General features: G+C 43.8%; 1 protein-coding gene, 3 long non-coding RNA genes and 2 other non-coding genes across 6 annotated transcripts; 5 read left to right on the top strand and 1 right to left on the bottom strand.

The window, feature by feature from the left end:
• Positions 1–11,160: 11,160 nt before the first annotated feature.
• On the top strand, positions 11,161–13,657 carry LOC121635280 (zinc finger MYM-type protein 1-like). Its single transcript, XM_041978414.1, has 2 exons — positions 11,161–11,459; positions 11,637–13,657. The coding sequence occupies exons 1-2, from the start codon at positions 11,339–11,341 to the stop codon at positions 13,178–13,180; spliced, it is 1,665 nt and encodes a 554-aa protein (XP_041834348.1). The 5' UTR covers positions 11,161–11,338; the 3' UTR covers positions 13,181–13,657.
• Positions 13,658–16,141: 2,484 nt separating this feature from the next.
• On the bottom strand, positions 16,142–16,213 carry trnap-cgg. The gene has a single exon. It is a non-coding gene; the product is annotated as a tRNA-Pro (tRNA).
• A 2,353-nt stretch (positions 16,214–18,566) lies between these two features.
• On the top strand, positions 18,567–18,676 carry trnal-caa. The gene is made up of 2 exons: positions 18,567–18,604; positions 18,631–18,676. It is a non-coding gene; the product is annotated as a tRNA-Leu (tRNA).
• A 1,027-nt stretch (positions 18,677–19,703) lies between these two features.
• On the top strand, positions 19,704–21,235 carry LOC121635365. The gene is made up of 4 exons (XR_006009437.1): positions 19,704–19,726; positions 20,048–20,160; positions 20,252–20,329; positions 21,158–21,235. It is a non-coding gene; the product is annotated as an uncharacterized LOC121635365 (long non-coding RNA).
• Positions 21,236–22,293: 1,058 nt separating this feature from the next.
• On the top strand, positions 22,294–23,786 carry LOC121635361. Its single transcript, XR_006009433.1, has 4 exons — positions 22,294–22,489; positions 22,583–22,677; positions 23,461–23,658; positions 23,749–23,786. It is a non-coding gene; the product is annotated as an uncharacterized LOC121635361 (long non-coding RNA).
• Positions 23,787–23,798: 12 nt separating this feature from the next.
• LOC121635359 lies at positions 23,799–24,469 on the top strand. Its single transcript, XR_006009432.1, has 3 exons — positions 23,799–23,838; positions 23,972–24,225; positions 24,374–24,469. It is a non-coding gene; the product is annotated as an uncharacterized LOC121635359 (long non-coding RNA).
• Positions 24,470–25,123: the final 654 nt, after the last annotated feature.

Genomic DNA, 25,123 nt, shown 5'->3' with positions numbered 1-25,123 from the left:
GATAAGAAACTCAGCAGTTTTGATGCGCATTTGAGTCTGGTAGAAATTCTCCACAAGGAGTTCCAGGCGCTACGTGAATCGTTAGAATTCAGCCAGAAGCAGGTGGAAAGTCTGGCTGCAGAAAATGCCGGTCTCAGAGAGACGGTAAAATCCCTCACCGAGGGCTTGACCCGTCTCTCAGATGAAAATAAGAAGATTAAGGAAACGGTGATCGATCTGCAGGCGCGGAGCATGAGAGAGAACCTGGTATTTGCAGGGATTCCAGAGCAGACGGAGGAGGACCCCGAGACCACGGTGAAAAACTTAATCAAAACCCACCTGAAGCTCCCGGAGGAAACGGTGAAAAACATCTCCTTTGACAGAGTCCATCGGCTCGGCGGGAGGAAACCCGGGTCCAGCAGACCAAGACCCATAGTAGCGAAGTTCGTCAGCTTCAAACAGAAGGAGCAGGTGAAGAACCAGGGCCGCGAACTGAAGGGGACCAACTTCGGAGTAAACGACCAATATCCGAGAGAGATTCTGGACCGACGGAGAGTCCTGTTTCCCATCAGAAGGAAATCTATGGCTAATGGCGCTCGCGCTGTCATCGCGGTGGATAAACTGTTTATTAATGGACAACTGTACCGCGACCCGGACGTCACTCCGTGGCTCTTCTGATCCCAGGTGCTGTAAGTCAATCTCTCCAAATGATCACTCTTAACTCGCCATTATAGATCACTGACAGTAGAACACACTGCTCGTCTCACCACAGCCTCTACACCTAGATCGATGTATTTTTTTCTGTTTCACCACTCTTCTCACTTTTCACTTTTCACTATCTTTCTATTTCACGTCTTCACTGTTAATTGTAATCCAGCTCGTAATATCAGCAGCGCACGCAACACCGTCAGGACGCACAGCCGCACCATACATGATACATATAAACACTTGCGTTTTATGTATGAGAGAACACGCATTAAGGTAGACTACATATACGGACATTTAACATACGGACAAACGCGCGCAATCAGGCTGCATGCAAACACGCGCGAACACGCAAGAGGGGCGCACAAAGACACACGCGTCAGTAACACGCATGAAGCATTAAACCGTTCACAATAACCATGTTAAAAATCGTCTGTTGGAATGTACATGGAGCCGGTTCCAGGGAGAAGAGGTTGAAGATCTTTAATAAATTACAGGAGCTGCAGGCTGACATTGTCTTACTACAAGAGACTCATTTAACAAACTCAACCATAGATCTTCTTAAAACAGCTCAGTTTCCTCATGTTTACTCAGCCTGTTATAATTCTAGGCAGAGAGGAGTAGCTACTCTTATTAATAAGAGACTAAAATTTGACATAGATAGCACAGTAGTGGATCCGGAAGGCAGATTTCTGATAACTTTATTATCTATTTGTAATATCAAATTATGTATTACCAATGTGTACGGCCCCAATGCAGATGATCCCTCCTTTTTCCACTCCCTGTTTGCTACACTCCAGAATTATTCAGATAACAGAATAGTGCTAGCTGGTGATTTTAATGTAGTCTTGACTGAACAAGATCGCTGCAGCACATCAGGTAGTCATCGAGTCTGGCAGTCATCAGAAACTATCAAACAGTACATGAAGGATTTTGGTCTTTGCGATGCTTGGCACTCTCACCATCCTAAACTAAGAGAATACACCTTCTTCTCTTCAGTTCACCACTCCTTCTCTAGAATAGATTATATTTTAAATAGTAATTCACTAATGGGCGACATTTCAGAGACTCAGATACATCCAATCAGCATCAGCGATCACGCACCAGTTTCATTCAGTCTGAGAATCAAAAATAATAAACCGATTGGTAAAAGCTGGAGATTTAACACCTCTTTATTGAAAGATCCTGAGTTTATTGATTATTTTAAAAAAGAATGGTCAATTTATATAGAAAAAAATGACATGCCTGAAACTTCAGCGTGTCTCCTTTGGGAAGCAGGAAAAGCAGTAATGCGAGGGAAAATAATTTCCTTCTCCTCACATAAGAAGAAGAAGGAAACAGCAAGAGTTTTAGAATTAGAACTCAGGATTAAATCATTGGAGGAGGCTTACCGCATTTCCCCCGAAGAGCACACAATGAATAATATAAGGAAAACTAAATTGCAGCTTAAAGAAATTATAGATAAAAAAACACAGTTTTTAGTGCAAAGACTTCGCTTGGAGAACTTTGAACATAGTAACAAATCTGGAAAGTTTTTAGCAAATCAACTAAAAACAAACAAGGAGAAAACAACAATCTCCTCTGTTAAAGATCAAGACGGAAACATCAGCCATGACCCAGACAAGATAAATGACACGTTTAGAAGCTTCTATAAAACATTATATGAATCACAGATTAATCCAACAGATGAACATATTGAACAATTTTTAAACAACATTAATCTACCAAAACTAAAAAATGAAAATAAAATAACTTTAGATGCACCTATTACTGTAGATGAACTCCACGAAGCTCTCCAACATATGCCCAACAATAAAGCCCCGGGTCCAGATGGTTACTCAGCAGAATTTTACAAGGAATTCTGGACAACGCTAGCTCCTACATTTTATAATATGTTGTTAGAAATACAGGAAAAACAAAAAACACCGCAAAATATGAACTTAGCTAATATAACACTATTGCTAAAACCAGGCAAAGACCCCACACTTCCATCCAGTTACCGTCCCATATCTTTAATAAATGTAGACCTGAAAATAATTAGTAAAGCTCTTGCCAGAAGGATAGAAAAAATAACCCCTCTTATAATACATCCGGACCAGACAGGTTTTATAAAAGGTCGACATTCATCTACTAACACGCGTAGACTAATTAACCTCATAGATTACTCTACTTTACATAATCTAGAATCCACAATCATTTCTCTAGATGCAGAAAAAGCCTTCGACAGGGTAAACTGGAAGTTTCTATTTGCAACACTTGACAAATTTGGGTTTGGACCTGCTTTCATAGAGTGGATTAAAATATTATATAATAACCCAAATGCATGTGTGAAAACCAACGATCAAACTTCTCCAAGCTTCCACTTACAGAGAGGCACCAGACAGGGCTGTCCACTCTCCCCCTCACTTTTTGCCATTTTCATAGAGCCGTTAGCAGCTGCTATTAGACAAAATATAGAAATTAAAGGAATCCAGGGCAAAAACATAGAACATAAAATAAGTCTTTATGCAGATGATGTATTACTTTTCCTTCAGAACTCACAAACATCACTCTCTGAGACAATCACAGTTATTAATAAGTTCTCATCAATATCTGATTATTCTATTAACTGGTCTAAGACTACAGCCATGTCCATCAACTGTGACCTACAAAACATCCCTAATATCAAAATACAGACAGGAAACATTAGATATTTAGGTATAAATATTTCCCCCAGATTATCAGATTTAACAAAATTAAACTATGTTCAGCTACTAAAAACAATAGAAGATGATCTCTTACGGTGGAGGCGCTTACCCATCTCACTAATGGGGAGAGTTGCCACCATTAAGATGATGATTCTACCTAAAGTTAATTATTTATTTTCAATGATACCCACTAAACCCTCCACCAGTTGGTTTAAATCTCTGGACTCTTTCATATCCAAGTTTCTTTGGAAAAACAAGCCGTCACGTATCAGTCTTAAAACCTTACAGCAGACTAAAGATAGAGGAGGACTGGATCTACCAAACTTTAATCACTACTTTATAGCTAACAGGCTGCAGTACATCTCAATGTGGCTCAAACCCAGTTATCTGGATGAGCCGTGGCTAGATGGGGAGCAGGCTTTGTGTGAGGACTTAGTCATCTCTGACCTGCCGTTCATCAGCTCAACCATTAAACCATATAAGTGCTTTAAAAGCCTTAACATCCGTTTTTCCTTAATGGCTTGGTGGGAATTCTGTAAGATAACCAGATCTTCCCTCTTTCCATGTAGACTTACACCCATCTGGAACAACCCTGACATCCTGCAGAACAAAAAGATGATAAACTTCACTCAATGGAAGACTAAAGGAATACAACAGTTAGGACAGATAATAGAAAATGGAAACTTTGTATCTTTCAACACAATTGTCTCACAGTATGGAATCAACAGCAATAAATTCTTAGAGTACCACCAACTAAAATCAATTATATGTAAGAAGTATACCCCTGTACAGTTAGACTTGCAGCTTCCTGTCAGAATAGCAGAATTCTTGAATCTTAATACTCCAAAATTATTATCAAAAATATATAGATTACTTGCAAAGCTAGAAGACAGGATATCTCTCCCAACTTCAAAATGGGAAGATGATTTATCTAATAACTTTGATCAGAAAAGATGGTCACAAATATGTTTAAACACTTTTAAAATGACTCAGAATTCAAATATACAACTAATACAATTCAAAATTCTCCATAGAACTCATTATACAGGACACAGGATGTTCAGGATGGGCCTTTCACCATCAGATATCTGCCCACACTGCTCTGAGAACACTTCTGATAGCTACATCCATGCGCTGTGGTCCTGCACACCTGTCCAAAGGTTCTGGATTAAGGTGTGTGAAGATCTCTCAAAATGGTTTAAAACCAGTTTTTCTGCAAACCCCACACTTTGCCTACTGGGCGACCTGGGTGACACTAACATAGGAATACACTCCATAAACTTGGTCCTCGCAGTCTTATGCATCGCAGAGAAAACTATCCTTGTGAACTGGAAAGATAAGAATAATTTGTCTATCCAGCAGTTTAGAAATCTCCTGTTAGATCACATCAGCATTGAGACAATGTCTGCCTCCTCCAGGAACCAATCAGATGACTTTCATTCCCTCTGGTCCCCTGTGACTGGCTACATCACCTAATGTAGGTGGAGGATTGCGGCTTCGCTGGGATGGGGGTGGATATGGGTGGGGGGTCCCTGGTGGCTTCAGGTCTCCGGTTGTCTCCTGGGTGGGGATCTCGGCTGCTCCGCTGCTGGGTCGGCTGGGGGTTCCGGTCTGGGCGGGCGGCATTGGGTGGGCCCCGGGGTGGGACTGCCTCGTGGCGGTGGGGGGTGGCTGCCGGGGTGCCTGGGTCGGTGTCCGTCGGCCCCTGGCCGGGTGGCCGGTCGGGCCCGAGGTGGGCCGGGTGGGGGCCCCGGGCTCTGGGGTGTCGGGTCTCCCCCCTCTCCTGGGGGTGGGGGGTCTGCCGCTGCTGGGGGGGGCTGGGCCCGTCCGGATGTGCCGTGCCGGGGGTTGGTCCGTGCCCTGGTGCTTGGTCGCAGCCCCGGAACCTGGGTGGGGGTGTGTTTGTATATAGGTGGGTGTGTGTGTGTGTGTGTGTCTGTAGGTATGCGGGTGTGTGGGTGGGTGTAGAGGGATGTGTGTGCTGTATGTGTGTGTGGGTGTGTATGAAGGTCTAGGTGTGTGCGTGTATGTGTGTGTGAGTGGTGTGCGGGTGTGTGTGTGGAGGTCTATGTGGGGTGTGTGTGTGGGTGTGTGTGAAGGTGTGTATATATGAGTGTGTGCACGTGGAGGTCGAGGTGTGTGTGGAGGAGTGAAGGAGTGGGTGGAGGCGTGAGTATGTATGGAGGTGCTTGTGTGCAGGTATGTATGTGAATGCATGTGTAGTGGTGTATGTGTATGGAGGGGTATGAGAGTGTGTGTGTATGTGGGCACCGGTGTGTGTGTTTATAGGTATGTGCGTGAAGTGTGTGTGTGGAGGTATGTGCACGTATTGAGGTGTTGGTGTATAGAGGTGTGTGAGAGGGTGTGTGAGTTGCTGGGGGAAAAAAAAAAAAAAAAAAAAAAAAAAAAAGAAAAGAAGTGTGTGCGTTTGCAGGGGGTTAGGACGTGTCCTCTGGGGGGCGCCCTGGCCGGGTGTTGGGGGCGTGGGCCTGGGGTTCCCTTCCTTTGCCTCGCCCCCCTCCCACTCAGAAAGAGGAAAGTGGCCCCTTGGGCTGGTGGCTGGCCCCTGGGGGGGTTCGTGGCGCGCCTGGGTTGGGGTGCCTGCTCCGGGCCTGTGACGCCCTTCGGGGCCGGCGGGGGACGGGGGCGCCCTAAGCCACTGGCGGGTCGTCTTCCAGGGGGGAGGCTTACTCCCCTCTGGACCTGCATCTCCTGACCCCTCCCCTCCCCCACTCTTCACTACATACACAGGTAGGGCTGTGGGAGGTGTGCTTGTTGCGCTGGGCGGGGCAGGGGGGTCATCATAGTGGCCCTGTTGCTTCGCCGAGCGGCAGCATGCCTCCCAGCTTTTAATTCCACTTAGTCACTGAGCACAAATAACATTTGCAACATACAAACACGTTTTGGGGGGTGGAACATGCGAGGTCAGGTGGGTGGGACTGCTCAGGTGGCCCCGCCCCCTCCTCAATGCAGTTACTGCCCCCCAATTTTAACCCTCTTTTTTTAATTGCAAACAGCACATAATATATTCCATCACTAGTGGGGGAGGGAGGGGGGATGGGGTCTTCAAGCGCCCCTGTCTCCATGGATGGCCCGGGGGCGGGGCGGGCCGGGTGGCCTGTCGCGTTGGCCCGGGGCGTAGGCGGGCTGTCCCGGGGGGTTTTGGCTGCTGGCCCTGGGGGGAAGGTGCTGTTTTGGGGGTGGGGAGTGGGGGGGCGGGGGCGGGGTGGGGGGTTGGGGGCCTGGCTCGTGTCTCCTTGCCTCCTGGCTGGGGCTGTCCCCCCGTGGCGTGGGGTGGCGGGAGGATGGTGGTGGGGGGATGGTGTTTGTGTGTGTGTGTGTTGGGGGGGGGGGGGTGTGGGTGGGAGAGTGGTGTGGGTGTGGGGGGATGGGTGGTGGAGGGATGGTGTGTGGGAGGGTGGGGTGTGTGGAGGTGGATGCGTGGTGTGTGGGAGAGGGGGGTGGTGTGGGTGTGGGAGGATGAATGGTGGAGGGATGATGTATGTGTGGGAGGATGGGGTATGTGTGGGAGAATGTATGGTGCAGGGATGGGGGAGTGTGTGGGAGGATGGATGGTGGAAGGATGGTGTGTGTGCGGGAGGATGGATGGTGTATGGGAGGGAGGATGGTGTGTGTGTGGGGGAGTGGTGTATGTTTGGGAGAGTGGGTGAAGGAGGGGTGGTGTGTGTGTGGGAGGATGGGGTATGTGAAGGTGGATGTTTGGTGTAGGAGAATGATGTATGTGTGGGAGGATGGGTAGTGGAAGGAAGGTGTGTGTGTGTGTGTGTGTATGGGAGGTGTGAAGGTGGATGAATGGTGTGTGAGAGGGAGGATGGTGTATGTGTGGGAGGATGAGTGGTGGAGGGATGATGTGTGTGTGGGAGGATGGGATAGGTGTGGGAGAGTGTATGGTGGAAGGATGGTGAGTGTGTGGGAGGAAGGATGGTGTGTGTGTGGAAGGATGGATGGTGGAAGGATGGTGTGTGTGTGTGGGAGGACAGAGTATGTGAGGGTTGAATGGTGTATGCTTGGGAGGATAAATGGAGGAGTGGAAGGAGAGTGTGTGTGTTTGTGTGCGTGTGTGTTGGTCTGGGGGGGGGGGCAGGACTGGTTCTCGGGGTGTGCGGCTGGGCGCTGGGGTGTGGGGCTGGCCTCTGGTGGTGGCCGTCTGGGCGGGCCGGGTCCCCCCGGGTGGCGTGCTGGCCCTCGGCCTGTGGGGGGGGGGGGGGGGTGTCCCTGCGCTCCTGGGCCCGGGCCCTCTGCCCCGTCTGTCCCGGGCGGCCGGTGCCCGGGGGGGTCGGGGACTGCTGGCCTCGGCCCGCCGGGGCCGGTGCCCTGTGTCCGCGGGGCGGCTCCTGCTGGGGTCTCCTGCTGCTGCCTTCCTGGGCGGGCGAGTGGTCGTCTCTGTGGACCGGTCGGGATCTTTTGCCTGCGGGGGGCTGGTGGCCTGGGTCTCGGGACCGCTGGCCTGACTCTGGCCTCTGTTCAAGTGAGGTGGCATCTGCATGATCACTCTGCATGGTCACTCCTTCCTGAACGTCTCCACACAGTCTTTGCGTCGCCGTGTGGCCGAGTTCTCCAACACATCCACACAGGTTTCTCTGCGCGTGTTCTTGAATACAGCAGTTTCACTTATATCATATTTTGTTTCTTTTTTTTTTAATTATTTCTGTTCTTATTATTCTTACTCTTATTATTATTGTTACTATTATGAACTAGTTGTGTAATGACCTACTGGCTAGGATGATCTTAGCTATATATGTTGTAAGTAGTATGGATTATATGGTCTTCTGTATGATGTTTCAAGTCCCCACCCGCACTCCCCACACCCTTTCTGTCCCTCTCTCTCCCCTCCCTCTTCTCTCTACTTTCTTTTCTCCCTCTCTCTCTCTGTCCCCTCCGGTCGAGTCCAGCATTAAGAGTCTGATTTAATAAAGTTTTTCATCAAGAGGGACTTTATACATGTAGTATAAATCCCTGCTTGATAGAGTAAAATTGCCCAGCACCAGACAGCAGCCAGACAATCATTCTGTTTGCAACGATGCTGGACAAGACAAAAAAAAAAAAAAAAAAAAAAAAAGATAAAGAATAATTTCAGGATCCAGTATTTCACTGGGTTTAACAGTTGAAAAATATATTAAAGAAGTTTTGTGTCATGAATGGCGGCGGAGGTGAGGACCCAAATGCAGGCAGGAGGCAGAACTGGTGCAGGTAAAAGGTTTAATTCCCAGGAACACAAGACAGGCAACCATAGACGACGGGGATAAACTCCATTGAACATAAACCAAACATGACAAAATGAGGATCTGACAAGGAATGACTGAAAACCGGGAGTACTTATACACAGGGGGAGTAACAAGACACAGGTGAAGTGGATGACTAATTAGACCAGATGAACTAACGAGGCAGAAACAGAAAATCACAGGACACAAGGGAAAAAACTAAACATGACCAGAAAACCAAGAACATGAACACAACACACCAACACCCAGAAACCATGACAGAACCCCCCCCTCAAGGGCCGGATACCAGACGGCCCAACCAAGTCCACAAAAAAAAGAAAAAACCCCCAAACAGTCCAGCCAGGGCGGGCGGAGGGGGTCCGGAGGAGGGACCAGACCAAAACAAGACAGGCCCCTCGACAAAGGTCAGGGGGGGCCACCTGGAGGCTGAACAGACGGCAGGATTAGGTCAGGAGGCCGGCCAGGGGGCCGGACGGACCGGGGCAGAACCTCCGGCGGACGACCCGGAGGCCGTGCAGACAGCAAGTTCAGTTCAGGCGGCCGGCCAGGGGGCCGGACGGACCGGGGCAGAACCTCTGGAGGACGACCCGGAGGCTGTGAAGACAGCCGAATCTCAGGCGGACGGGCAGGCTTGGGCCAGCGCTCTGGAGGACAAGCAGGCTGGATCACCAGAGGCCGAGCAGGCTTGGACCGTCGCTCTGGAAGACGGGCAGACAGGATCTCTGGCGGCGGACGGGCAGACAGGATCTCTGGCGGCGGACGGGCAGACAGGATCTCTGGCGGCGGACGGGCAGACAGGATCTCTGGCGGCGGACGGGCAGACAGGATCTCTGGCGGCGGACGGGCAGACAGGATCTCTGGCGGCGGACGGGCAGACAGGATCTCTGGCGGCGGACGGGCAGACAGGATCTCTGGCGGCGGACGGGCAGACAGGATCTCTGGCGGCGGACGGGCAGACAGGAGCTCTGGCGGCGGACGGGCAGACAGGAGCTCTGGCGGCGGACGGGCAGACAGGAGCTCTGTGTCGGGCACCAGTTGCGGGTAAGGGGCGTCTCGACCCGAGACCCCCTCGGAAACAGGAATCAGAAGAGAGGCGTCACCACTGGAGACCCCCTCAGGGACAGGGACCAGAAGAGGAGCGTCACCACTGGAGACCCCCTCAGGGACAGGGACCAGAAGAGGAGCGTCACAGTCGTTGACCTCCTCAGGAACTGGGACCAGAAGAGAGGCGTCACAACCAGAGACCCCCTCAGGGACAGGAACCAGAAGAGACGGGCAGGACCTGGGCACCGGCGTGGGACGCCGAAGAGCTGGGCAGGACCGCGGAGCTGGCATGGGACGCTGCAGAGCAGGACCTCGGAGCTGGCGTCGGACGCTGCAGAGCAGGGCAGGACCTCGGAGCTGGCGTCGGACGCTGCAGAGCAGGGCAGGACCTCGGAGCTGGCGTCGGACGCTGCAGAGCAGGGCAGGACCTCGGAGCTGGCGTCGGACGCTGCAGCGCAGGGCAGGACCTCGGACCAGGTGTGGAGAGCTGGGGCACTGGAACTGGAGGCGAAACTGGAGGCGTGGGCCTGGGAGCCCGTGACGACACCCGTGACCGTGGAGCTGATGGCGTCACTCGAGACGTGAAGCGATGAGCCGGCGGACGGAGTTCTGCCCTTGCCCTTTGAACAGTGGACTCTAACCCTAGGTCAGCTGCTCCAGGAAAGGTGAGGTACTCAGTCCACAACCTTACCAACCTGGTAGCAGTCGCCACCCGTACAAGGGGTGGATAAAGCCCCTCCAAACTCCTGAGGTAGGAGTCCTCGGCCAGGAATAAACAGTCCACCAAATGGTCGCGCTCTGTGATGTCCTTATATGGCCAGCTCATTCTGCCTGCTGAGTCCGGTTCTGGTCAGATCCTACTGTCATGAATGGCGGCGGAGGTGAGGACCCAAATGCAGGCAGGAGGCAGAACTGGTGCAGGTAAAAGGTTTAATTCCCAGGAACACAAGACAGGCAACCATAGACGACGGGGATAAACTCCATTGAACATAAACCAAACATGACAAAATGAGGATCTGACAAGGAATGACTGAAAACCGGGAGTACTTATACACAGGGGGAGTAACAAGACACAGGTGAAGTGGATGACTAATTAGACCAGATGAACTAACGAGGCAGAAACAGAAAATCACAGGACACAAGGGAAAAAACTAAACATGACCAGAAAACCAAGAACATGAACACAACACACCAACACCCAGAAACCATGACATTTTGGTTGAAGTGTTACTCTAAAGAAACTTTTGCTGTCATGTCTAGTGTCACTGAATTAAAAGTTATGTTTTTCCATTCACTTAGGGAGAACTGAGATAAGAGGCATGTCTAAAAGAAAAGCAACATCCGTCAACATCCAAAGCTTTTTTTCCAAAAAAGAAAAGTACCTGGTCAGAGCAGCCCCAGAGTCAGGCCAGACCGAGTAAGTCAGAGGATGACCAGGATCAGGCCAGACCCAGTAGGTCAGAGGATGACCAGGATCAGGCCAGACCCAGTAGGTCAGTTAAAATGTTTTAATATGGAAGTTGCAGTGTGTAGGTTATAGTATTGTGTTTATAACTATATTTTACTTGGTGTAAGATTGTGCTTTTATACCATGTGATTAGAATTGCAAACCAAAAAAAGTGTTAGGTAAATGGAATAATTTGGTTATGAATGTAGGTAAAAGTAATTAAATGCCAGCCCATGTGTTTGAATATAGGGAATATAACTGAAGACGAAGATGGTGAGGACAACTCTAACAGAGAAATAACCAGTGAGCCTCAGCCACCTGCCCCTAGTGATAACTTTCTCACCGGACCCAAAGGTATGTTTAGCGTTTTATTAGAGTATATTTTTATGTTGTCAGACCCATGACTTTCATTAATTCATTCATTTATTCAGTGCAAATAATGTGGTCATTAGCAGTACACAGTGAATGACAACCTTTTTTGTCTGCTTTTGGAATAGTAGTGTAATCTTTAAATGTTATTTTTCATTACAGACATCTCACAGTCCAAAGCCGAGAGCCCTGCCCAGCCCAGATTGAAAGCCTTCCCACGGACACTACAAGGAGCTAGGTTGAGATCGTTTAATGAAACTTGGTACCAGTCATATAAATGGTTGGAATATTCAGTAATACAAGATTCAAGCTTCTGTTATGCGTGCCGGCATTTTTCCTTGCCAAATGCCCCACAGTCTGTCTTTACATCCATGTCTGGTTTCCGTAATTGGAAAAAAGCCTTATTCAAAGATGCTGGCTTTAAGCTTCATGCAAAGTCCAAGGAACATGCCAGTGCTATGTATGCGTGGCTAGAACATACATGGGTTATGGAAACTGATTCCTCCATGCTGCATGCAATAAATAAAGACAGACAAAAGAAAATAGAAGAAAACCAGAAATACATAAAAACTATTGCAGATGTGCTGTTACTAACTGCCACCCAGAATATTGCACAGAGAGGCCACAGAGAATCAGCAGAGTCTCATAACAGGGGCAATTTCTTGGTAATATTGCAAAAAATAGCAAAGCATGATCCTCAAATACAGAAATGCATGAATGCAAGTGGCAATGCCAAATATACAAGCAAGAACATTCAAAATGAAATTCTCGATTGTTTGGCTGAAATGGTACGGAGTGACATCATCAAGGAAGTGAGAGAAAGCCAGGTCTTCAGTTTACTAGCTGATGAAACAAAAGATCTTAGCAAAAAGGAACAGCTGTCCTTTGTTTTAAGATATTATTATGATGGAGCTGTTCATGAGAGCTTTTTAGACTTCCAGCAAGCTGATAAATTGGATGCAGCAAGCCTGACCACCATGATCATTGCTAGTCTTGAAAAGTATGGTCTGGAGTACAGATCCCATCTAGTGGGACAAGGCTATGATGGGGCATCAGTCATGAGTGGGAGGCACTCGGGTGTGTCTGCCAGAATTAAAGCAGAAGCAAAGTATGCCTTTTATGTGCATTGCAGTGCACATTGTTTAAATCTTGTCCTTGTGGATACAGTGAAATCTGTGCCAGAGGCTGATAACTTCTTTGCTGTTCTTCAGCGCCTATATGTTTTCATTTCTGGCTCATATTTGCATCAGAAGGGGATAGAGGTTCAGAAGGAGATGTATGAGGGCCAACCCAGGGAACTTCATCGTCTCAGTGACACACAATGGACATGTAGGCAGTCTGCTTGCCGAAACTTGATTGACAGGCTTCCTGCTGTTATTCGTCTTCTTGAGGACATCACAAATGAGAGCAGTGGGGACAGGGCAGTTGATGCACAATGTCTTCTTTCACAAATTGATGTTACATTCATTGGACTTTTGGTAATCTTTAATAAAATTCTCACACACTCAAAGTTCTTGTCAGACATGATACAGTCACCAGGTGTGGACTTGGCAAAAGCGGTTGAACTTGTGGATGTTCTGTTGGAGACACTGCAGAATTACAGAGATGAGGATGCTTTTGAAAAGATCTGGACTGAGGTGAAGACCACTTGTCAAAAATGTGAAATAAGTGTTACAATGGCAAAAAAAGAGGCAACGGAAAGTTAGCTATCAACTGGATGGGTCCCTAGTCATGTCTACTGTGGGTGTGCGCAGTGAACCAGGTGATACTGACAGCTTTCGTCAAAGCATCTTCTACCCCATATTAGACTGCATGGTAGGTGAACTAAAGAGGCGCTTTTCCAAGCAAAACTGTGAAATTATGAATGGCATTCAAGCACTGCACCCCAAAAGCACCACTTTTCTGGATGAAAAGAGCTTGTTTCCGTTTGCAAGAATCTATGATTCAAATTTGGAGGACCTGAAGCATGAAATCCATCAAGTCCAGAAGCTATTGGAAAGAAAGGGAAAAAAAGGAGTTGCAAAACCATCTACTACTCTTGAGTGTGTAGTTTTTCTGGAGCCTTTCAAAGATGTTTTTCATGAGCTATTCAGGCTTTTGAAGATAGCAGTTGTCATTCCGGTTAGCAGTGCCTCATGTGAGAGAAGTTTCTCCACTCTAAAACTGATAAAGTCTCATCTCAGAACAACAATGGACAATGACCTTTTGAGCAACCTTGGCATTTTGAGTATTGAAGCAAGACGGGCAAGAGTTCTCAATATGGATGACTTTGTTAAACAGTTTGCCAGTCGACATGCAAACCAGCGAATCATGCTGTTTTAAGTTAGTAATGCTGCTCTGTGAGTAACAGACTACAAATGTCATTATTTGACAGATAACAAACTGAAAAAAACAGCAACAGGTGTGTACAGGAAAGCACAAGTCATTAAACTTTGTTAGCAGGGTTGAGTGAGCCATGAAACTTTTTTAGTTGTATTGTATTTGGTTAGCATTGAGCTAAAACATTGGAAAATGTGATGAGGATTTCAGCTTTGTCACTTTTGGTCTTTTGTAGAAAGCTTATATTGTTTCTTGGTCCCATTGGATTCAAGTTTTCTATCACATTTTCCTATTTTTCTTCTTATTTCATTATGAAAAATATATGTTCATGATTTAATATCTAATAAATACAGAAGCTCTGTTAGCAGGGTTGAGTGAGCTAACCTTTTTAGTTGGTTAGCATTGAGCTAAAACAATGGAAATGGGAGTATTTCAGCTATGTCATTTTGTTTAGTCTTTTATAGTATGAATTTATGTCATGGCAACAATTGTAAGTGGTCATTGTAAAGTATTTCTGTCATGAATATTTACAAACAATAAAAAAGACTTATTTCAGCGAATATTTTTCTGGACGCTTTTTAATGGTTTCTGGAGTACAGATATCATGATGCCAATATCTTGGGTGGCTGTAGCTCAGTGGATGGAGCAGTTGCCTACTAAATAGGAGGTTGGAGGTTCGATTCCACTCCACTACATGTCGAAGTGTCCTTGGGCAAGACACTGAACCCTATATGTGCCTGAATGTTAGTTACTAGCACCACGTATGTTACAATATCTGGGTGAATAAGACATGTCATGTTAAAGCACTTTGAGTAGTCACATGACTAGAAAAGCGCTCTACAAGTACAGTTCCATTTACCGATTCCATTTAATCTTTTGTTTCACAACAGCCCACTTCTAGGTAAAAGGCCCCTGTCTTCAGCTCTTTTTATAGTTTTTACTGATATGACTGCAGATACTTGGTTTATTTACAGTTTAGTACAATATTTTTTACATTCAAGGGCCTTACAATGTTGCTTTAAAATATTTTGAAGATATTTGAATGATTTTAGCATATATTGGTTGAATATTATTGCATATGAAAACGTGCATGTTTTCATGCACATTTTTAATGTGGCCACCTCTGGAAATCCCTAAGCCACCCCTTGGCCACCCCTGTGAAAAATTCCTAGAACCGCCACTGAGGAAAGGTAAGCATGCACGTACCTCTGACCATCACTAATATATAAAATCTTTCATATTTTTGCAAAAAATTCCCATCAGCAAAGCGCCATTTTGTCCATTTGCAAGGCCAGCAATGTAAAAATTTGTCCAGAAACCCTGTTTTGTATTCAATATGTGTCATTTTGTCCATTTAAGGAGCTACAACATTTCTTTTATTTGAGTCTTAATTATCCTGCAGACTGGATTTTTCTACTGATGTTCCAAGATTCAGTAAATGACAAGAAGATCTGTCAGTGATGAATGAGACTTCTTTGGAAAGGTTCTGAGCTGGTTTTTCCAGGGACAGTAACCAAAATCACACTTTATATACAGCTTTTTTTAGCGGGGCTGTAGGCCAAGCAGACATCCAGCCTGCTTGTGCATGGCTGCGGCAGGCCCATCTGATCCCCACTTTCATCTCCAGCAACAGCTGGATCCCTACTGGACCTGTGTGTGGCTGCAGCATGCACAGCTGCTAGAGCTCTGTTGGGTCTCCAGCACACACGGAGAGCTGCTGGGGGTCAAGCTGGAGGTCAGGTGGGACTGCAGCAGCCATGCACAAGCATGAAGACCCACTTGAGGTCTGCTGGGTCTCCAGTACACAAAGAGAGAAGCTGGTGGTTGGATGGACCTGCAGTAGCCATGCACAAGCAGGCTGGATGTCTGCTTGGCCTCCAGTCTCGCATTAAAAAGCTGTTACTTTATATAAAGTGTTATTTGGTCACTCATATGTACCCAAAATGCCCAGCCCATTACCTTTCTAAAGAGGTCTCATTCATCACTCACAGATCTTCTTGTCATTTACTGGACCTTGGAACATCAGTTGAAAAAAGTGTTTACTTTGGGTGATGCTGCTGTAGGATATTTATCACTGCTGCAATCACACTTCAATGATAAAGGGGAAAATGTGTTTTTATCCAGATCATCAGTTTTATCAATTCCTTCATCAATGTTAGCTGTTTTACTTCAGTCATCACATCTGGTGGTTTTATGACAGATATGATCACCATGGAGACGGTTGGTGAGATGATTATATTATATACAGGTGTTCTGATGATTAAATGGTGCTCTGGATAAATGTATTAAAACCACCTGAATTGTTTATAATCAGCATCTACTTTCTATGGTAAACAGCTGTAATTCGGGGGCTCGTCCGGGATTTGAACCCGGGACCTCTCACACCCGAAGCGAGAATCTTACCCCTAGACCAACGAGCCGAGTCTGTCAGCCTGCAAGATGAAGCTGACTGGACAAAGCTCCTTTAGGGGTATAAGGAGGACACAGTCAGTATTATGTGGATTGTCAGACTCTTATGGCAGATTGGAGCCTTGTCCAGTTTTGTTGATACCCTCATTGTCACTTCTGTGCTTGACCATGTCTTCTGGTTATGTAATGCAGGCCTTTAATGTAAGTGATTTTAATCATGGAATCATTGCTTTAACAGCCCATGTTGATACTCTTATCTTCTTGCCAAATGCAGAGATATTATTACCTTCTATTTATCCCCAAAGTCCTTGAAAACATATCTGGTATGAGCTAGCAGCTGAATTAGGGAACAAGTGTTTGTCTTAAGAGTTTCAGTGTGGATGAAGCATGCACCATGGTAAAAAAAAAACTGTTTTAGGTGATAAGATATTAGATAGATTTGTGACAAGAAAGGTTTCTGTGTGGTGGTCCTGGAAATGGGCTCCTGACACGATTGGCAATAAGTATATACAACAGAAACTTAAACATAAGACAGGGATGAAGGGCTGAAATTGGGATGGGGGTTTTGTGAAACCACCGGTGCTGTTTGAATGCATATGGGATTTGTTAAATGGTTGCTCTAAATTTAAAATACATGGGTTGTCGTTGAAGTGGTACTTCTTTCCTACGAGGATTCTGAGTTTTGTGAGGGCTCATAAATCACCCAAAGCGAGAATAATACCCCTAGGCATTCCTTTGTTGAACTGCCATGCTGGTCAACATTGAAACACATTCACACATACAAACACTGTTACACAGTTCATGAACCTGTTAGCTGTTAGCCACCTGCTAGCTTTTAGCCATCTGCTAGCTGTATGAGGCTGATATAAACAGAAACATCTAATTTAGATAGAAAGTTCACAAAAAGCAGCAAATGAAGTGTTTATATGGCTCACAGCACAATGCTGCTAAAGAAATAAACTTTTATGTTTTATATACACACAATGATAACACATGCTGTTCTTTTAATTGCCACATTTTGTCCCCTAAAAATGTGTTATTTATATTTTATTTATAATTTTTTATTTAAATTTATTTTAGTAGACAAATGAGTCAAATAATAGACACAGACATTAATATTGTAACCTTAAGCTCTAGTGATATCTGGAAAAATGTATTAAATTGCATTTAATTTCAAAACAGTTGAAAAGACAAAAATATCCCTGGCCCAAAATGAACAGACCTAAAGTTAAAGTGTCACTCTAAGTACTTTAACTTGCAGCTCCAGCTGTTCTCTGATTAAGAGCCTGGAACATGTTACAGATCTTTTAACTTTTTACATTTTTTCCTCCACACTCGTCATTAATAGGCAATAATATCTGACGGTAAGCCAGGACAGGATCAGCCAGCAGCAGCTTTGAGTCTGGTCACACACACACACAAAATGGCACGTTTTGGACAAAATGCCACGTTTTGGACACAAAATTAACATTGCTGGCATTGCAAATGGACAAAATGCCCTTTTGCTGACAGGTAAGGGCTGGAAGCCCCTCCTGAATGGGGTGAATACTACACTTTGTAGACGGGGAGGGCTCATGGACAAAGGGAGAGGATTTGGACAGATTCTTCATCCACCTGGTGTATTTGTGCAGTCCTGCAATTTTAGTAAAAATATAAAAGATTTGTTGTCTCAGTGGTGGTCAGAGGTACACACACTCTTACTTTACCTGTAGGCTAGAGTGTATCTTTACACCCCCTTGGGGAGCCCATGCAGGGAAGGTGAAGTTTGTCCAAAAGCCCTCCCTAGAATCCATGTTCAGGGGTTGCCAGTGGACGTCCTTTTTTCTGTTGCAGTTTCTTGTGGAGGTTTGGGTTCAAATCCCACTTCTGACAACTTCAGTATGTATCTGTGCACATTTAAGATCAAAAAGCTTCTCTCTTCACAGAGTTCCAAGTACACTGAGACCCAAAATGTCATGGAAACAATGAAGCAACAAAAGCTTTTCTAATAGTTGTTTAATGCATCTCAAGACGTTCTGTGACAACTGTACTTTTATAGCTGTCATGTTTTACACTTTACTCCTTGTCAGGTTTAGATTAGATTAGATTAGACTTTATTAATCTCACAGTGGAGAAATTCACTTGTTACAGCAGCTCTTGTTATAGAATAAAGTGCAGAAAGCAGACAGAATAAGGTGAACATGCATCACAACAAGAAGGTGCAATATAAATTATTTACAAGAAAAGTCTAAGAAAAGCAAAAAGTATGTAGCATTATAAATATGAAAGAAATATATATACAAATATATATATATATAATTAACAGTGAAGTCAGGAACTTCATAGTAAACTTCCTTACCACATGACAAATTAGACTCAATGTGTGTCAGGATGGCCGAGTGGTCTAAGGCGCCAGACTCAAGGGCTGTTACCTTCCTGAAACAGGGATTTCTGGTCTCCAAAAGGAGACGTGGGTTCAAATCCCACTCCTGACAGACTCCCAAGGACATTAACAGTCTTTAAAGATCAAAAACTCTGCAAAGTATGTTCTGTTTAAAAGATTCATAGCATCTTTATTAACTTGTAAAGAAAAAAACAAAAAAATAATTTTAAAAGCCTCTCATCCACTGGTTATTGTTTTTAAAAATGGTGGTTACCACAGAAATTCTGCAAGAAGATCCAGATATCCCACAACACGTGATCCCAAACTGACCAATCACTGCATAGCAAGGGTGCACATCAGGCCTGGAAGAGGTGTGTGTGGAGCCTCTGCGGAGCTACGCTGAGCCTACGGTGGTTACGCAGACATTATATCCACCTATAGCCATGTGAGGCTGTTCAGCAAACCACTCTTAATTATATTTGTGTACATGTCATCCCGTTAGCAGCCTGGCTAGATCAGCTGGTAGACTATGGGATTCTTAAGCTCAGAGTCGTCTGTTTGAGCCCCGTGTTGGACGTTGACATTTTGATCAAAAACTGATACTTTATGGAAGTAAATCTGTTCCACCAGATTTTGAATTTTATAAGCCCTTGAATTTCAAGCAGCAAAAGTTTATCCAGCGAATTAACATATCTGAATTTTTTTATTTTAATTAAATGCTTCAAATTTTTAATTGCTTATTTTCACCCCTATGCTTTCAGTGTTTTAAAATTCAGGAATCAACATTTGAAGATAAAAATTCAAATGGAAAAAAAAATCAGATTCCCCTAATTCAAAAGGCCAAATTCAGTTGTTTATTTTTACTACAATTTTTTCAGTGTTTGAAATGTGGAGTCAAAATTCGAAGATAAAAAAATTCAAAGAAAAAAAATTCAGACTGCCAAATTCAATAGGCCAAATTCGGTGGTTAAAATTCGCTGTCAGAAAATCAGTTTTAACACGGCGGCCACTGGGATAACTAGTCAATCCAGGATAACATCGAACCGGCATTCAGCCAATCATTTCACGCTCCATCAGTCACCTGACACGGACACTTTGGTCAGCGCGGTTGACTTGGCTCAAGCAGCCAAAGATGGCAACACATCTGGGCGATACTTCCTCGGTGAGTATTTAACTTTTAAACGTCATGATGTGTCGGTTTTGGTAGATGAAAAATATAGCCAATACCTAACACAGTTCTGTTTAACATAGCGTAATAGCTCACACCTACTGGTAACTTTTAAATATGTGGTGTTCAGCCATCAAAACTTTGTTAGCTAGTTTTGCTAGCAAAGCTAACGTCATGCGACCAATCATGGACAGACATTTTCTATCTCCTTGTAGTACACGATTTACGAAATGAATAACACCTACACATTTATTTTAATCTCATATTTATTTTTAAAATTCTGTATTTTGTTGTTTTGATGTGTATTTTGGATAGGAGGTTAATCAGGCTGATATTGTACAGTCAGCCCGGCGCTTACTGCACTTACTAACATCGGCTGAAAGACAGCGGGGCACAGCTAATAGTGATGTCACTAATCACACTACAGGGTTTAGTATTAATCTGAAGTCTAAGTTAATTACTTATTCTGAATTAAAGGCCAAGCCATATGTGACTAATTAATATGCTTGTATTCTGTAGAGAACAGAGGCAGAACAGCCACAATGACAGTTCAGTCAATCGTTCTGCAAGACCATCTCTTCAGATGGAAATGACAAGGTGAGTTTTAAAATTATATCTATCTATCTATCTATCTATCTATCTATCTATCTATCTATCTATCTATCTATATATATATATATATATATATATATATATATATATACATATATATATATATATATGTCCAAAAAAATATTGGGATATCAGTTGTAGGCCATATTGCCCAGCCCTGCGAGGAACAGAACATCATTCACTTCAGGGGTTTCACTTTAGGGTAATGTGAAATTTGTTTACTATATTAATTTTTTCACTTACATCTTCTCTACCCGCATAGTCCAATTTAGGGTTGTGAGGGACTGGGGCATCTTCTGTTACCAGGTGACAGGTTACATCCTGTTCTCCAAACCCATTGCAGAACAACACAGGGCAAATTAGACAATTAATCACTCACATTCACTGTCACTCCAAGGGTCCGTTTTCAACCACAAGTTAATGTAACATGCACTGTTTGGGATGATGGGAGGAAGAACATTCAAACTGCACACTTAATAATCCCAGCAGAGGTGAAAATCAGGAAGTTTTCTGCTGAGTGGTGGTAGTACTAACCACAATCGCATTATTGTACAACTCAATAGTTTTGTGTTCTTAATTATTATTACATATAAAGTACCAGTAAAAAGTCTGGACACTATTACTCTTTCACATTGGATGAGTAGATGTGTCCAGGCATTTGACTGATTCAGAGTGTTTTCTGTAAGTTTTCTTTGCTCATCTGCATCATGTCAGTTTTTAAATAGACTTCTCATAATAGTGTTATTTTTAAATAGTAATATAAAAAATATCTGGGTTATGTAATATACATCTTTCCACTTTCATTTTCAACAGATCCTTTCCAGGTATGTTTTCCAAGGGCAGAGGAAAGCGACGCTTTCCTGCAGCAAATTCAGTCCCTGCAAAGAAAATCAAACCGTTGGAAGTGGCCTTTTATTTGCTGCCAAAGCAGTGTGAGAAAACTCCAAAAGAGGAGGAGCAGATAGTCCACATGCAGGCGGGGTTGGGCCGTAGGACTGCTCATCTAGATGAAAGTACAACACATGAAGAGGTAATAACATACGTATAGTTATAGTTTTGGTTTTTTTTTTGTTTCTTTCTATGTTCAATTTGAAATTCATTCATTTATTTACTTGTTTACAGCTATGTGATGCTCTCAAGGTTTTGTTTCCAAAACTGGGGACCGTTACAGGTGGTTGGCTGCTGTATAAGTCTGGAGGTGGTAACTATAAAGTTTCAGTTTGCTCTCAGTGATGTATATTGATGAATTTTAGAAACTTTTGAAAATATTTATTGTTAATTTGTAATATTATACTTATCAGATTTGTAATTATACTTAAAGTATAATGACGGCTAGTTAGCTCTGTTCATAGAGCATCAGTCTCCAAGGGTTCGAACCCCATAGTGGACAAATCATAACACCTTCCAGTTGGGTCCTTAGGCAAGACCCTTAACACTACTGCCTAACCACTGTAAGTCGCTTTGGATAAAAGTGTCAGCTAAATGACTGTAATTTAATCAGTTATATCTGTTATGCCCTTAAGACTGATGTATATGACACCTTGTTTTGTACAGAAGTCATACTAAAAGTAAAGTTGCTTTCATTTAGTTAAAAGTACTAAGGTATACCTAATCGATTATTACATTTTTGTAACCTAATCTTCCCCTGCAATGTCTTCTACAGGTGGATGGGGGAGCCGAAAACTCTCTTTAGTGGCTCCTGATGATGCCGGCTACACTGGGAGGATCTTAAAATGTGCAAACAAGGGTGGGAGTAAAACTCTGTTCATAGCCCCAATCCAAGAAGAGCTCAGTACAGATCCTCTACAAGTAACGGATGAAGCATTCAGTAACATGCCAAAAGCCACTTGTCATAATTGTGGAGTAGCAGTTCCTCTTCAACTGCTCACAGAACACATCGAGTCGTGTACTGTCATTGATGGCTGTGACAATAACCTCACAATAATAAACCAGTGATGAAAGAATGTAAGTATTCTCTGTAAGCGTTTGTAAGCACATTATATTAAATCTAGAAGCTGGTTGCTTGAAAGAACACTTCTTTCTTTTAACTTTTTATTCCTCTACAGCATTGCAACAATGTCCTGTCTGCACAAAAATGTTTTCCACTGACTTAATTGAGGTACATGCTTCCTCGTGTGGAGAAGGGTTTTCATTAACCTTTTACTTTTGAACATTTTCACTCATTGTTAAGACTACAGTATGTATCTGAAGAGTAACACCAAGTATTGATGTGAGTAGTGCAGGAAATGAGGGAATGCATGAAGGTACTGTCAGTGAGGAGGAGCAAGCAGCAATGCCAGGACCATCTGGAGCTTTTCCAGCAGTCAGTGATGGTAGGTGAAGCTTAGGATTAGCAGTTGTGGAAGGTAGGGAAATATAGTCTCATACCTTACTGTTGACCTGTACCAGTGGTTGCCAAACATTTCACACCACATACTGTCTAAGAAAATATTCTCTTTCCAGGTTAACACAATGGTAATTGAAATGACAAGACAGTTACTATAAGGCAGGGGTATCCGGCTCCAACTTTTATTCTACATGTTCTTATTTACTGTGTATGTGTGGGCCAATACCTTATAATAGGTTGTCCAAATTTGGTCCTTGAGGGCTGCCGTCCTGCTGGTTTTAGATATTTTCCTGCTCCAGCACACCTGGCTCAAATAAATGAGCTGTTGTGCAGAACTTCATAGGGTGTTGATCCATTTAATTTGCAGCAGGTGTGTTGAAGGAGGGAAAAAATGGAAAACCTGCAGGACCCCTGCGATAAGCTATCAGCCCACACATAGTCAACAACAACATGTAGAATAAAAACTGTGAGCCAACAATATCTTTGCAGGCTTTCAGGTTACTACAAATGACACATTTAACTGATTAACAGCACTTAGTTGAACGATCAAAGCATTTTCTGTATATTGCTACAGACAACATGCGTACCACCAGCAATATTTACACCAAAGTATGAGGCTCTATACAATATATGGTCGTACATATACATTGTGTGAAGTCAATTAATTTGCCAGTAATGTTTATACATGTTTAAGTAAGGCTTGATGGTTGATGTGATTTAAATCAACCACCGCTTCCTGTAATCCAACCAATTTTTGTTTGTTTTAAAGGCTGGCTAACTATCAGTGACCCTATTAAGGCTATATCTGCCTGCACAGCTTATTTTCTCCATATTCATGAAATGGAAAGTCCATTACTTCTAAGCATGGACATGAGAAAGAGTCCTGCTGAACAGGATCTGGCACTTATTTCTTTCTACAAGCGGCCTAATGTGGAATGGGCACGTCCCCTGAATTGCAGACTTGAAGGTAGATTTAATTAGTTTATAGCCACTAGACTACAGGACTACATATATTAATGATATGTTAAATTTGTCAAACCTTAATATTGAATTATAGGAGATACTGCTATTGGAGAGGGAGTCACTTGCTTTTTCATGTATGGAACATGTATGGAAAAGCTGAAGTCTGGGTTTTGTATCAGTTTTGGTAGGTACAGTACATTATGTCCCCTTCCCCAATTACTGAAACATTATTCAGTTTAATGTGCAGCCAAAAGTTTGAATAGTACTGTATATAACATCTCACATGTCTAAAAAATTTTTGTTAATGTCTTGAACAGGAAACTCCAATGTTACACGGCTTTTTGAAGGAGAGCCTGGCCATTTAGTTCCCTCAGCCTCTCACTTTCTTGTGGAGAGTGATATGTTCCTTGTGGCAGGCAGAATGGTTAGCCACTCCTTTCTTTATGGAGGACCTTGCTTGTCTGGACTCAGCCCTGCTGTTCTTCATGTCCTGCTTGGTGGGAGCCCTGAAACTGTAACAGTTACACTAGAGGACTGCCCAGACCTGGACATTAGAGAGACAATCAAGCTTGTATGTTATTTTGAACTTCATTTCTTGCATAATACTGTATTTTTATGCTCTTTGAGGCATCCTCTTATTTTATAGCTACTCACTGGACTACATTTTTTTTTATTTTTACATGTGCAGAACAAAATCTGACGTTGCTTTTCTTTTTTAGCTTGAAGGGGAAGCAAAACTCTGTGATGCTGAAAGAACGAGTGTCCAGGATTTGGCTTATGCCTGGGACCTCCCTTCCCTGACTGAGAATAATCGAAAATGGCTTTTTGAAAAGCTATTGATCCATGCTGTGAGTGAAAGATTTTTGTTAGCTAAATAATGAAATTTAATTATAAGAGATGTCTTGGTATATTGTCTTCTCTTTTGGTTTGAACACTAAACTATTGGACTTTTTGTAACTCTTCTGCAAGAGGTAAATGAAAATGTGTCGACATAAAACCAATCACATACTACATATAAACTTATTCTTTTGGGACCTTCAGTTTATAGACACCTTCATTCCCTGTTAAGTAAACATAATACATTTGTTTAAAATATAAGTTTTACTGGTTAGTATTCTAGTATTTGAAGAATGTAGTACATATGTTATACTTTTTCCCTTTTTTTTTTACCTTACCCTTTATTTATAGGTCATTGGGCGTGTCACAAGACAGGTTAACACTAGGAAACCTGGTGTTTTTCCGTACTAACTTGTTCTCCTGTCTGGTGTCGTGCCGATACCCTGTAGAACTGAATATTGTGGAATGAGGAAGTAATTTTAATCCCTATTGAGATTCAATGGCCAATTCAATGGCCAACCACGAACCTGCTGGATAAACAATGCACATTCGTAAGCTAACACAGCTTGCTAGGGACTTGATTGCCGATCGTCAAGAGCAAATGCAAATGTGAAGACACAAAAGCCAACACC

Source organism: Melanotaenia boesemani, chromosome 24 (genome assembly GCF_017639745.1).
Source record: "Melanotaenia boesemani isolate fMelBoe1 chromosome 24, fMelBoe1.pri, whole genome shotgun sequence".
Lineage (NCBI taxonomy): Eukaryota > Metazoa > Chordata > Actinopteri > Atheriniformes > Melanotaeniidae > Melanotaenia > Melanotaenia boesemani.
This window is presented reverse-complemented; position numbering and strand designations above follow the sequence as displayed.

Bases quoted from the DNA above. Each gene is read 5' to 3' on its own strand.
- LOC121635280 (XM_041978414.1), top strand. From the start codon at position 11,339: ATGTGTTTGAATATAGGGAATATAACTGAAGACGAAGATGGTGAGGAC. The intron at 11,460-11,636 runs GTATGTTTAGCG...TTTTCATTACAG, and splicing joins CTTTCTCACCGGACCCAAAG to ACATCTCACAGTCCAAAGCC.